The sequence below is a fragment of the Schistocerca piceifrons genome, chromosome 1 (assembly GCF_021461385.2).
Source record: "Schistocerca piceifrons isolate TAMUIC-IGC-003096 chromosome 1, iqSchPice1.1, whole genome shotgun sequence".
NCBI classification, from domain to species: domain Eukaryota; kingdom Metazoa; phylum Arthropoda; class Insecta; order Orthoptera; family Acrididae; genus Schistocerca; species Schistocerca piceifrons.
Window position 1 is genome coordinate 148,710,749 of NC_060138.1, and position 12,785 is coordinate 148,723,533.

Here is a 12,785-nt window from a genome sequence, read left to right on the forward strand (position 1 = left end):
GACATATGTAATCTCCTTCATTGATTTCAAAAAAGCATATGATTTGATTGATTGAAGATCTCTATTATCAGTCCTGGAAGAAATGGGTTTGGATAAGAAAACAACCAATATTATAAAAGCGACCCTTACAAATACATTTTAGAAAGTTAAATTTATGGGCAAATTATCACAACCCTTTGAAATAAAAATGGGAGTGCAACAGGGGGATGGGCTCTCACCGTTGCTGTTCAATTGTGCACTTGAGAAAATAGTCAGAGAATAAAACACAAATATTAAGAGTGGTATAAGACTGGGTTGCAAAAAGAAGAACCTCAAAGTAAATTGCATTGCCTTTGCAAATGATATGGCCCTATTTGTTGAAACAATGGAAGAAGCATGGGAGCAAATTCTTGAATTAAACAAACAGCTAAAATAGGTCTTCACATCTCCTTTGAAAAAACTAAGATATTGACAAACATCAAGCATTATGTAAATACCTCAAAGTTCAAGAACAAAAGATTGAGATAGTAAAAGAATTCAAATATCTTGGAGAATGTATTAGTTGAGATGCTGGGGAAAGCAAAGCAATGGAATCCAGAAAAAATAAACTTGAATTGGCCTTCCAACAAACAAAAAATACGTACAACAAAAAATCCCTTTCATAGGGGTCCAAAGTTACACATTACAAAACAGTGATTAAGCCAGAAGCACTGTATGCAGCAGAAACACTAAACATGAATTTCAAGGGCCAAATGGAGAAACTTGAGCTAAAGGAAAGAAAAATTTTAAGAAAAATCATAGGATCAAAATTTTAAGAAAATAAGATTATGTACATCAAAAATGAAACTCTCTACAAGAAAATTGAAAACTTTCAGATACTATGCGAAAAAGGAGGATAAATTTTTATGGTCATCTTCTCAGAATGAATTCCAACAGATTAACTAAACAAATCTTTGACTCTTTCCGTGACGACAAAACAAAACCCAACTGGTTTAAAGAAACTGAGAAAGACCTAGTAGAATTAAGGATTTCAGAAAATTCACTTACTGATCGGACAGCTAAATTAATTACTAAAGATGAAAGCATAAGGTTCCAAGACAAATCTAGACGGAAGTCCAAACTCTGCATCTCGGAAGAAGAGAGGAAAAGAAGATCAGAAAGAATGAAGAAATACTGGGCCCTAAGAAAAGAACAACACGCAAGGAAATGATTGATCCAGTGTACCCCAAAGAGAGTGAAACAAAAGAAGAAGAAGATTACAGGTATGGGGAATGAAGCCCTTCAGAAGTAGGATAGGAGTAACAAGAAGAGGTAGGATGAGGAATGAAAAGGTAAGGAAAACACTGAAAGAGGAACCCTTGCAGAGCAGGACAGAAATATCAAGGCTAAAATGATATGGACACTTAAAGAGACTGGAAAACATGAAGATTCTCAAAAAGATACATGAAATAGAGATGCGAAGAAAACAAACTAGAGGAAGACAAAGGGATTGATGGCTGGAGAGTGTGTTGAAAAAAGAGGCAAGAACTGGACCAAAGTAAATACAGAAAGATGGTGGGGAAAACAGGGCTGTACATGGTGAGGCTTATGTTCCAAACAGACTCAGCCTGGGGCTAGAAACGTTCAAGATGATGATGATCAGTTTTATGTTGGTCACACTCTCCTTTTATGATTGCTTATATTGTGAGGTAATTCAGAAAAGCTCACAAATCAATTATCCTCTAAGTATATTTTGCATCTGATATCTTGCAGACAATTATCCTCTGAAAACAATCATGATCAATGCCAAAAATTGTATACTGATTATTTTTCAACTGCTGTTTTATTCTGGCAGAATCTGAAAGGCCATGGATAAAATGAATAGGACAAATTATTGCTAGATTAATTCCAATTTCTGTGTGCCTCATAGTTATGCAAAATGATCAGTAAGTTCTAGGCCATTTCATTGTCAGTCCATTAAACATGATCTTTGTTTGAATTTGCTCCTACTGGCATTTCATTTACTTGGCAGTCACATTACTTTAAAATCAGTTGGATCAGGTTCACTTTCTTTATGTGTTATCTTTGTACTTGCAGCCATGGTTTTAACTTCACACAAGAATCAAAGAAAATTGTCAAGTAATAAACCCTCAAACAGCACTGATGAATTACCAGACTCTGCTTTAAAAGCAGGGGCTTAGCACATAACAATATCATTATCAGTTATCTGCACTCTCTCTGTACAGAATAATGTCTTTCTGGGTATTCTCAACACAGATACTACTACACAAAAACATCCTACTGATGTAGTATCCAACTACAGAGCTGCATCACAACAGAACTTCTGTTCAAAAGTGTTCGTCTACACTCCCAAAAATATCTTAACTAAATATTCACCGTGTACCTTTAAATACAACAGCCTTAAAACAGCAACTCTGAATTGTTAGAGTACACTTCAACTTCACTAGGACTTTATTCGACTTTTCAAAAGCATTTCATATTCTGTATCTTCAAACTCCAACTAGGAAAATTAGAAAGAAGGGATGAAAGGTGCACAGCATATGGCTAGAAAAACTACAGTACTAAAGTGAAATTTCAGTATAAGTTCAATGTCCAGAATAAACCAATAAACAGAATTTTCCTTTCATGTGAATAATTAACAAAACCTTAAGAATTTGCCAGGGCTTAATTCTAGGGCAGTTACTGTTTTCATTTGAAGTAGATGTTGTTGAATGTATAAGTCTCCAAAATCTGTGTTTTTTTAATGACACAAGTGTATTATTCATTGAATCTGGTCTATAAAGACTGCAGTCAACACTAGAAAATTCTATGTCAAACTTTCAGAGTGGTTAAACAGAAACAAATACCTCTTGACTCACAGAAACATAAATCACAGTATGACTTTGATTGAAGTATATACCAGAGCAAAATTTCTCTTCTGTACAAGTTTTTTCAATTATAGCATATCAGTAATTTTTCTTTACATGTAGATTAATAACCTTAACTTAGAACATAAAAATATGTGTGTGTGTCTACTGTAAGGAATATAATTGAATACTTGTTACAATTTAATTGTTTAAATTTAAGTATGAGTGTATTATGTATTGAATAACAGTGCCTGCAATGTTACTATAAAATATCTATACTGATATAATTAATTTAAAGTCCCTTGAATCAATTTCAGTCTGTATATTAAAGATAATCTCAGGAACTATTGTACAAATTTTGATATGGTTTTCACTAATAAACTGATTCATGAGAAAGGTTTGTGTGCATATTTTTCCATTGCTATGCCAGACAAATCATCTGGCCACAGACAAATAAAAGCAACTTTTGCAAAGCCAGGGTGGGTCAGCAGCTTTTATTACTAGATACCACAGATTTACTTGGAATCCAGTTATTCAGGATTTTGTGAAATACAGATCACCGTCCTGCAGTTATTTATAAGTTAATTTGAATTCAACAGTGGAAAATGCATGATGGAATGTAATAATATTCTGAAAAGAATAGTTGCTACTCAGCCTATAGCGGAGATGCTGAGTCGCAGATAAGCATAACGAAAAGACTGTCACACAATAAGCTTTTGGCCAACAAGGCCTTTGTCAAAAACACACACACACACACACACACACACACACACACACACACACATGACCCAAGTCTCCAGTAGCTGAAACCAGACTACAGCAGTGCATAAAGGGAGAGGCAACTGGGTGGGGGTAAGGAAGAGGGCGCGGCCACGTTCCTCAATGTTGACCTCCCCCTCAAAGATGGCTACATCAGTACCTCTGTCCATACCAAAACTACCAACCACCAGCAATACCTCCATTTCGACAGTTGCCACCCATTCCATTGCAAGAAGCCCCTTCCTTACAGCCTAGCCACCCGTGGCTAGGCTGTAATGAGCGGTCCATCTCAAAATACCCTGAGGGTCTCACTCAGGCCTTTACAGACTGTAATCACCCCTTAAATCTTGTACAAAAACAGATCTCCCATGCCTTATCTTTCCAGTCACTCACCACTTCCCAAAGTCCCACCATCCAGCCACAGAGGTGCATTCCCCCTTGTGACTCAGTACCACCCAGGACTGGGGCAACTGGATTACATTCTCCACCAGGGTTTCAACTATGTAACCCATCCCATCAAAGGCAGGGCTACCTGTAAAACCAGTCATGTGAACTACAAGCTAAACTGCAACAACTGTGCTGCATTCTACATCGGCATGACAACCAACAAGCTGTCTGCCTGTATGAATGGCCACCAACAAACTGTGGCCAACTAACAAATGGACCACCCCGTTGCTGAGCATGCCACCCAACACAACGTTCTTCATTTCAATGACTGCTTTACAGCCTGTGCCATCTGGATCCTTCCCACCAACACCAGTTTTTCTGAATTGTGCAGGTGGGAACTCTCCCAGCAATATATCCTATGCTCCCATAACCCTCTTGGCTTTACCTTTTGAAGGTCATTGTCCTTACCCATCTGGCCCTTTCCCTGTTCCCATCCCATCACCACACAGCTCTCTATTCCACCAATACACCCAGTCTTTTTATTTCTCTTCTTTCCTGCTTTCCCCCCACTCCCCCGCTCTTTGTCTATCTCCCAACTGCACCTGACTGCCCTAAGCCCTCTCCACCTTGCCCCTGTATGCTGCACTTTACTGTCCCCCATCATTACCCTGCAATCCCTCCCCCTATCCGCCCCAGCCCCTTCCTTACCCCCACTCTCACGCCTCTCTCATCATGCACTGGTGTTCATAGTCTGACTTCAGCTGCCAGAAACAGTAATCATGTGTGTGTGTGTGTGTGTGTGTGTGTGGGTGTGTGTGTGTGTGCTGTCTATTTTTGACAAACCCTTGTTGGTTGAAAGCTTACTGTGTGACAGTCTTTTCGTTGGGCCTATTCTGCACTGTGAATTAGCATCTACGCTATATCATGATTAGTAACTATCCTTTTCATAATAACATTAATTTGAATTAAACTGCAGCTTGCATAAAAGCATCACGTTGGGAAATAGAATATACTGTTGTCTTACGAAAAACATACCTGATCTGTAGGTAGGAGCGAAAAATCATCAGGTGGGTTTGTAATTACATATCGTTTTGTTGATGCATCACAAGAAGAACTTGTGTCCCGAAACCTGTAACATACAGAAAACATTTCTTATAACCACACTTTTAATCACTCTTCTTATGTACCACATAATACTTTCTGGTTGGTGCTGAGTTATTTGGAAACAAATTTAGTAATGCAGTCTACTTATACATGAAGTAGTGTTTCCAATGTTGTATAACACTTTGTTGCTGAAAGGAATTGAAAATGGTATCTTATTACTCATATTTACCAAAAGAATTCCACCACTGAGACTTACAACATTTGACAATTATTTTATTAGACAAACATTAATACATAAATGGACCCATATATGGTCATACATGGCTTGTTTAATTCTGTGTGTATGTATTTAAATTGAAAAAAGAGTGGTAAGATATAAGTTGGTAACATCTTTGTGCTGTAATATGTTTACTATGAAGTATACATCGATGATATACAGCCAGAATGTCAACTGCACACATAATCAAGAGATGAAGCAATAAGAGATTCCCCCAAATACACAAATGTCTAAGTGATCAAATATTCACACATCAAGCTGCTAAGATAGTAAATACACAACTGGCTTGAGCCAGCGGCTTCCTTAACATGATATCTTGGAAACAAGAGGCTCTCTCCAATACACATGGTGTGGGTACCTCTTGTCAATGACCGTCATACCCAGTTTGCTGCTTACCATCATTGTTGGTTATACATCTTCCATTGCCAACACATTATTGGCAGGCATGGATATTAAAGTGACTGAGCAGCAGAGGCACTGAGTTGTCAACAGGCACATAACCAAGAGTGAAAACTTTGGCAGCTTTTGGACGAATTCTTTTTTGAGCTAGTATACATACATACACATGCGCAAAGCAACATGCAGCACGTGCAAGCATGAAGGAGCATGCACACACACGCACACGCACATGCTGCTTTGACTTCATCTTTTCTGGTTATCTGGATTCAAATACATCGGAGATTTTTTTGTGCAGCAAATTAGTAATTCGCACTAATTTAGGCTATTTTTTGACATTGGTTACATTGGGCCTCACCAGTATGTAGAATGAAGGAAACATGTTAGATTAAAAGCTAATGTACCATTGCAGTTTGCATGTAACACAAAGCTCAGGCACATGGTAGGAATGAAATGCTATTGTAATTATGGAGTAATTAATGATTAAAGTTCCTATATTTCTAGTCATCAAGAGACAGCTATTTTTATGCTTTGTTAAATCAAAAATAAACTAAGTGTATCTCTAATTGAAATATGACATCATGATTTTTCAGCCAGAATTAAGCATACTCATGTTTTAATTGGTGTTAGTTAACTGAACTATAATCCTGAATATATAGGAATGTAAAGTTTTAGTTGTACAAAATTTAATTAATTGAATGTAGGCCTTTCATTCAATAAAACTAATCCCTTTGTTCACCTGAAAACGATTGGGTGATTATCCTTTAAGTAAGTAAAATAATATATGCAAATTAATGAAATATATTGTTGCAATGATAAAACATAACTTGTAGTCTTAATAGAAACAGATTCTTTCCTATCTTTGTATGAAATTTTAATTGTATAAATCTAAAAATTTAATATGTAACTGCAGTAGCCACCAGAAAGATCATGGGAGGCGCACATCAGCATGGCACATCACGGACAGTAGTTGCCGCAAGCAAAGTCCCGTCCACCAGAGGGCACATGAGAATTAGGCCGTGCCCTCTGCCAGCGGAACAACAACAACTCAGGCAGCACGGGCCGTGCCCAGTTCAGTTCACATCAGGCATGCTTAGCAGACAGTTCCCGGTCTACACTGCGTGAAGTGTGACAGAAACGTGAATTGTGTTACTACACAATTAGTGACGAGGATGGGATCATTCTTTCGTGTGTTGCATCATTGTTCCGGTTTCGCAGCTTATCCATGACATGGAGGAATTAATGTGGGTTTTGGTTGAGCAGCAGACGGATCTGATGGCCACCATGAAACAACTGCTTCCGGCGTTGCTCTCCCCGCAGTCTTCTCCAGCGCCATTCCCTCCTCCCTTTCCCCCGTATGACGAGACGGCGGAGGATTGGGATGCATATGAACATTGCCTTGGGCAGCATTTCCAGGCGTTTCATGTTGCCGATGCGGAGGTATGTCGTGCTCTTTTCTTGTCTTGGATATCTCCCTCGCTGTATCAAGTTTTGCGGCAGCTAGCGCCATTGCAGGAGCCCTTGTCCTTGTCTTTTGACGCATTGTGTTCATTACTGTCTTCATATTATCGCCCCTGCACGCATGTTGTGGTGGCTAGGGTCGAGTTCTATCAATGCAAGAAACAGCCCCATCAGTCTTACCGGGCGTGGGCCGCTACCTTGCACGGTCTTAGTCGCAAGTGTCATTTTGTCACAGAGCAGTCGCGAGAGTTGTATGCCCACGTTATGGTGCGTGACGTCATTGTTCGTTTGGCCCTTGATAGGAAGGTCTGGCAATGGGCCCTGCAGTTCGAAGATCCTTCCCTTGAGGAAGTCCTGTCCATTGCTCAATCGTATGAAGTCTCTCACGCCGCAGGTCAACAGTTGGAAGCGTGATGTGACATCGCAGCGGTTCAGGGCAGCACGGCCGCGTCCACTGTGTCCAGGGTGGACGACGTGCGAGCGGTACAATCCAGCCGTTATGCCCGCTCCTGCACGGCACTTAAACAGAGTTCCAGCCGTCGGTCCCTGTTACCGTCCTGCGCGTCGTGTTGTATACGTCGATCGGGAAGAGATTATGTGTTTTCATTTCGATGTGGCGTCCCGCCAAGCAGTTGATGGCTTCCCAATCACTAGCTCTCCAGTCGCCAGGGAAACGGCAGCTCACCCGGTTCTCCGGAAAGTAGTTTGCCCCCGTTCAGCAGAGATGGTCGTCCCGAACTCCAGGCTGGGCCTCGGACCCTCTTTGTAATTATTTTGTTCTACGAGACTGCCTCTCAGTCTTGGAAGAAGTTCCCCTTCTGGCTACCGATGATACAGCTCCTCGCGTGGTTGCTCCTGCAAGTTTGCGAAGGGAGGTCCTCACGTTATTACATGAGGGGCACTGGGGTGTTTCCTGTACTAAAACCTTGGCTCGCAGACATATGTACTGGCCCAGTATTGACAGAGAAATTGAGCACTTGGTGGCCGCCTGTTCCCATTGTGCGAGCCAACAGGCGTCTTGCAGGTCAGCATTCTCTTCATGGCTGCCTGCAACCCAGACATGGGAACGGGTTCACATAGATTTTGCAAGCCCATTTCTCAGTGGCTTTTGGCTCATTGTCATTGATGCTTATTCCCGATTCCCATATGGGGTTCGCTGCTCCTCAACCACTTCAGAAGTTGTCATCCAGGCACTAGCGAAAATCTTTTCTGTGGAAGGTCTGCCAGTCAACCTGGTATCGGACAATAGACCGCAGTTTCTTTCACAGACCTTCCAGGATTTTTTTAGGCGCTTCGGTATTCGGCACGTTTACTCTCCCCCCTTTCATCCACAATCGAATGGGGAAGCCGAGCGCATGGTGCACACATTTAAGACGCAGATGAAAAGTATGTACACGAATTTCCTGTAGAGGAGGTGTTGACGTTTTTCCTGATGGCATACCAGACCACACCAATGGGGGAACGCAGCCCCACAGAGCTCCTCCATGGGCACCAACCTAGGACTCTGCTGCACCTCCTCTGGCCTGGTCCTCGCCAGTCTTTGCAAAATGAAGTACCCGGCTTTCCACCGGGTATGTCGGTCTAAGCACGCAGGTTTGGTCGCAATCCACATTGGATACCGGCAGTGGTCCTGCGCTGCAATGGCCACTGGCTCTATACTTTGCAGGGGGGGGACCGGGAGGTACGTCGTCACCAAAATCAGCTACGTCCACATTTGGGCACCCATCCTCCGACTCCTCGGGCGCCGGCTTCCCCATTGCCAGCACCTGTGTTGTTTTCTCAGGGGACGCTACCACCCCTCCCACCTCTGACTCCGCCACACTGCGATGGTTCTCAGCCTTGGCAGCCTCCAGTAGCTCTAGCACCGGCATCGCCATTGTTAGAGATGCCCTGGCGAGAGCAGGCCCCCCTCGCGGGCCCAGTTTCTCAGGAGGCTGGTTCCCTTCCCCATCATCCGCACCACTGGGTCTTGCCCCTTCTGAGGTGGACCGGGATCTGGAGTTCGACGGCTTGTCGCCCATTCTGTCCCGGGCTCCAGTGGTGGGACGACGGGGGCCTCTTTGTGTGGGTCAGTTCCAGCCGCATTCGAAGGTCCTGGCTCGAGGGTTGGCAGATCCCCCCAACTTCAGCCTTCCAATGGACGTGGAGGTCATCGCTATGGCACAATGCTCCACCTTCCGACAGAGTGGATCACAGTGGCTTCGCTCCCTGAAGGAGGAGGAGTGCAGTAGCCACCAGAAAGATCGTGGGAGGCGCACATCAGCACAGCGTATCACGGACAGTAGTTGCCGTAAGTAAAGTACCGTCCACAAGAGGGCACGTGAGAATTCATCCAAGTCCTCTGCCAGCGGAACAACAACAACTCAGGCAGCACGGGCCATGCCCAGTTCAGTTCACATCGGGCACGCTTAGCAGACAGTTGCCGGTCTACACTATGTGAAGTGCAATGGAAATGTGAATCGTGTTACAACAGTAACAATGACCATAATTTTTTCAAACCATGCTTTTTTTTTTTTTTTTATTTATTTAGCCATCCGTGGACATTTTTAAATATATGAATGTTGTCAGTTTGTGTACACTCATATATTTATACAGTTTGTTGTTATATGTAGTTAAACATTGTGACATATGAGTTACTTACAATCATTTTTGCTCCTTATCAAAATATTACACATGCTTAAATATTGCGCAACAAAAGTTATTTACAATCATCTTGTACTATGAAATTCACTTATAGTGTAAAAGCAGTGTTCCTGCAAAAACAATTTAAGATTTTTCCTAAAGTGGTAAATGCTATCTGTTTCTTTTATTTTCCGTGGCAGTTTATTATACAGTTTTACACCTTCATAAAAGAAGCTAGTTTGAGTCTTATGTAAATAGAAGTGATTTGTACGCAGTCATAGGTCAGTCTTATGTCAGTCATGAGGCAGTTTTAAATCAATTTTACGCATATAGTGTACCGCTGAAGTTCTAGCATGCAAAATAAAACTCTTTGTGAACAAGAAACACTGGAACTTATTTCTACCATTGAATGATTCCCATGTGGCGATGCAGCAACATCAAAATGAATCTATGGCAGCATTAAGAAGCAGCACCCCGGATTACACAAGATACGTACTATTTATTTGATGGAGGATATCTGTAATATGATGTGGTACATTTTTTCTCTTGTTTTAAGCAACAATACACATCCCAAACTTCACCAACAAGAAACATATTTGCCATGTTATATTACAGTCCTTAAACGGTAGTAAAGTAGGGAGTCATGATATTGGTAATTTTTCAGATCATATTAATGATGTTTATGGTATTTTTTGAATATAATAAATTGAAGGTAAGTGATGATGATGAGAATATTAATGAGGAAGAAAAGTATTTTGTTTGTTTTAAAGAAGAATTGGAGGCTTTAGGTATTAGTATAGAAATGTGGAGTAGTAGCTATGATGCTCTTAAATGATAATGTGAAATTAATGACTATAACACACCAAATAAAGCTCTTGATTTAATTACTAGTAAGGAGGCATGTATAGATGATCATACTAATTCTGTTACTGGTTGTAACAGTGACAGTCAGCTGTTTAATGTTATGAATGAGAATGAATCCTTTTTATGTAATATGTGGTTAAATAGTGATGCTAGTGAGAAAGATGAAAGCTTTAGAATAATGACAAAAAAATCTGTGTTTAACTTTGTATTCATACTGGTGGCATAAAATTAAACACATTATTGTAAAACAACTTAAAGACAAGTACCACAGTGCTGTTCCAAGTGAAACAAGTAAGTGATGAAATTCTCAGTGACAGTGACAATGATATCCATGTTGTTGTTGTTGTCTTCAGTCCTATGACTGGTTTGATGCAGCTCTCCATGCTACGCTATCCTGTGCAAGCTTCTTCATTTCCCAGTACTTACTGCAACCTACATCCTTCTAAATCTGCTTAGTGCATTCATCTCTAGGTCTCCCTCTACGATTTTTACCCTCCACGCTGCCCTCCAATGCTAAATTTGTGATCCCTTGATGCCTCAGAACATGTCTTAGCAACCGGTCCCTTCTTCTTGTCAAGTTGTGCCACAAACTCCTCTTCTCCCCAATTCTATTCAATACCTCCTCATTAGTTATGTGATCTACCCATCCAATCTTCAGCATTCTTCTGAAGCACCACATTTTGAAAGCTTCTATTCTCTTCTTGTCGAAACTATTTATCATCCATGTTTCACTTCCATACACGGCTACACTCCATACAAATACTTTCAGAAACGACTTCCTGACATTTAAATCTATACTCGATGTTAACAAATTTCTCTTCTTCAGAAACGCTTTCCTTGCCATTGCCAGTCTACATTTTATATCCTCTCTACTTCGACCATCGTCAATTATTTGCTCCCCAAATAGCAAAACTCCTTTACTATTTTAAGTGTCTCATTTCCTAATCTAATACCCTCAGCATCACCCGATTTAATTCAACTACATTCCACTATCCTTGCTTTGCTTTTGATTATGTTCATCTTATATCCTCCTTTCAAGACACTGTCCATTCCGTTCAACTGCTCTTCCAAGTTCTTTGCTGTCTCTGACAGAATTACAATGTCATCAGTGAACCTCAACGTTTTTATTTCTTCTCCATGGACTTTAATACTCTACTCCAAATTTTTCTTTTGTTTCCTTTACTGCTTGCTCGATATACAGATTGAATAACATAGGGGGCAGACTACAACCCTGTCTCACTCCCTTCCCAACCGCTGCTTCCCTTTCAAGCCCCTCGACTCTTATAACTGCCATCTGGTTTCTGTACATATTGAAAATAGCCTTTCGCTCCCTGTATTTTACCCCTGCCACCTTTAGAATTTGAAAGAGAGTATTCCACTCAACATTGTAAAAGCTTTCTCCAAGCCTACAAATGCCAGAAATGTAGGTTTGCCTTTTCGTAATCTATTTTCTAAGATAAGTCGTAGAGAAAGTATTGCCTCACATGTTTCCAATGTTTCTACGGAATCCAAACTGATCTTCCCCCGAGGTCGGCTTCTACCAGTTTTTCCATTCGTCTGTAAAGAATTCGCATTAGTATTTTGCAGCTGTGACTTATTAAACTGATAGTTCGGTAATTTTCACATCTGTCAACACCTGCTTTCTTTGCGATTGGAATTATTATATTCTTCTTGAAGTCTGAGGGTATTTCGCCTGTCTCATACATCTTGATCACCAGATGGTAGAGTTTTGTTAGGACTGGCTCTCCCAAGACCGTCAGTAGTTCTAATGGAATGTTGTCTACTCTCGGGGCCTTGTTTCGACTCAGGTCTTTCAGTGCTCTGTCAAACTCTTCACGCAGTATCATATCTCCCATTTCATCTTCATCTACATCCTCTTTCATTTCCATAATTGTCCTCAAGTACACTGCCCTTGTATAGACCCTCTATATACTCCTTCCACGTTTCTGCTTTCCCTTCTTTACTTAGAACTGGGTTTCCATCTGAGCTCTTGATATTCATGCAAGTGGCTCTCTTTTCTCCAAAGCTCTCTTTAATTTTCCTGTAGTCAGTATCTATCTTACCCCCTAGTGAGATAAGCCTCTACATCC

At 41.0% G+C, this 12,785-nt stretch overlaps 1 protein-coding gene across 1 annotated transcript in view; it reads right to left on the minus strand.

The window, feature by feature from the left end:
- The window catches only part of LOC124783678 (calcium-activated potassium channel slowpoke), an 867,461-nt gene that overhangs the window by 32,695 nt on the left and 821,981 nt on the right, over window positions 1-12,785 (minus strand). The window contains exon 26 of the mRNA XM_047254040.1: window positions 5,007-5,100. Within this exon, the coding sequence (XP_047109996.1) occupies window positions 5,007-5,100 (94 nt within the window). The remainder of the gene's footprint in view (window positions 1-5,006; window positions 5,101-12,785) is intronic.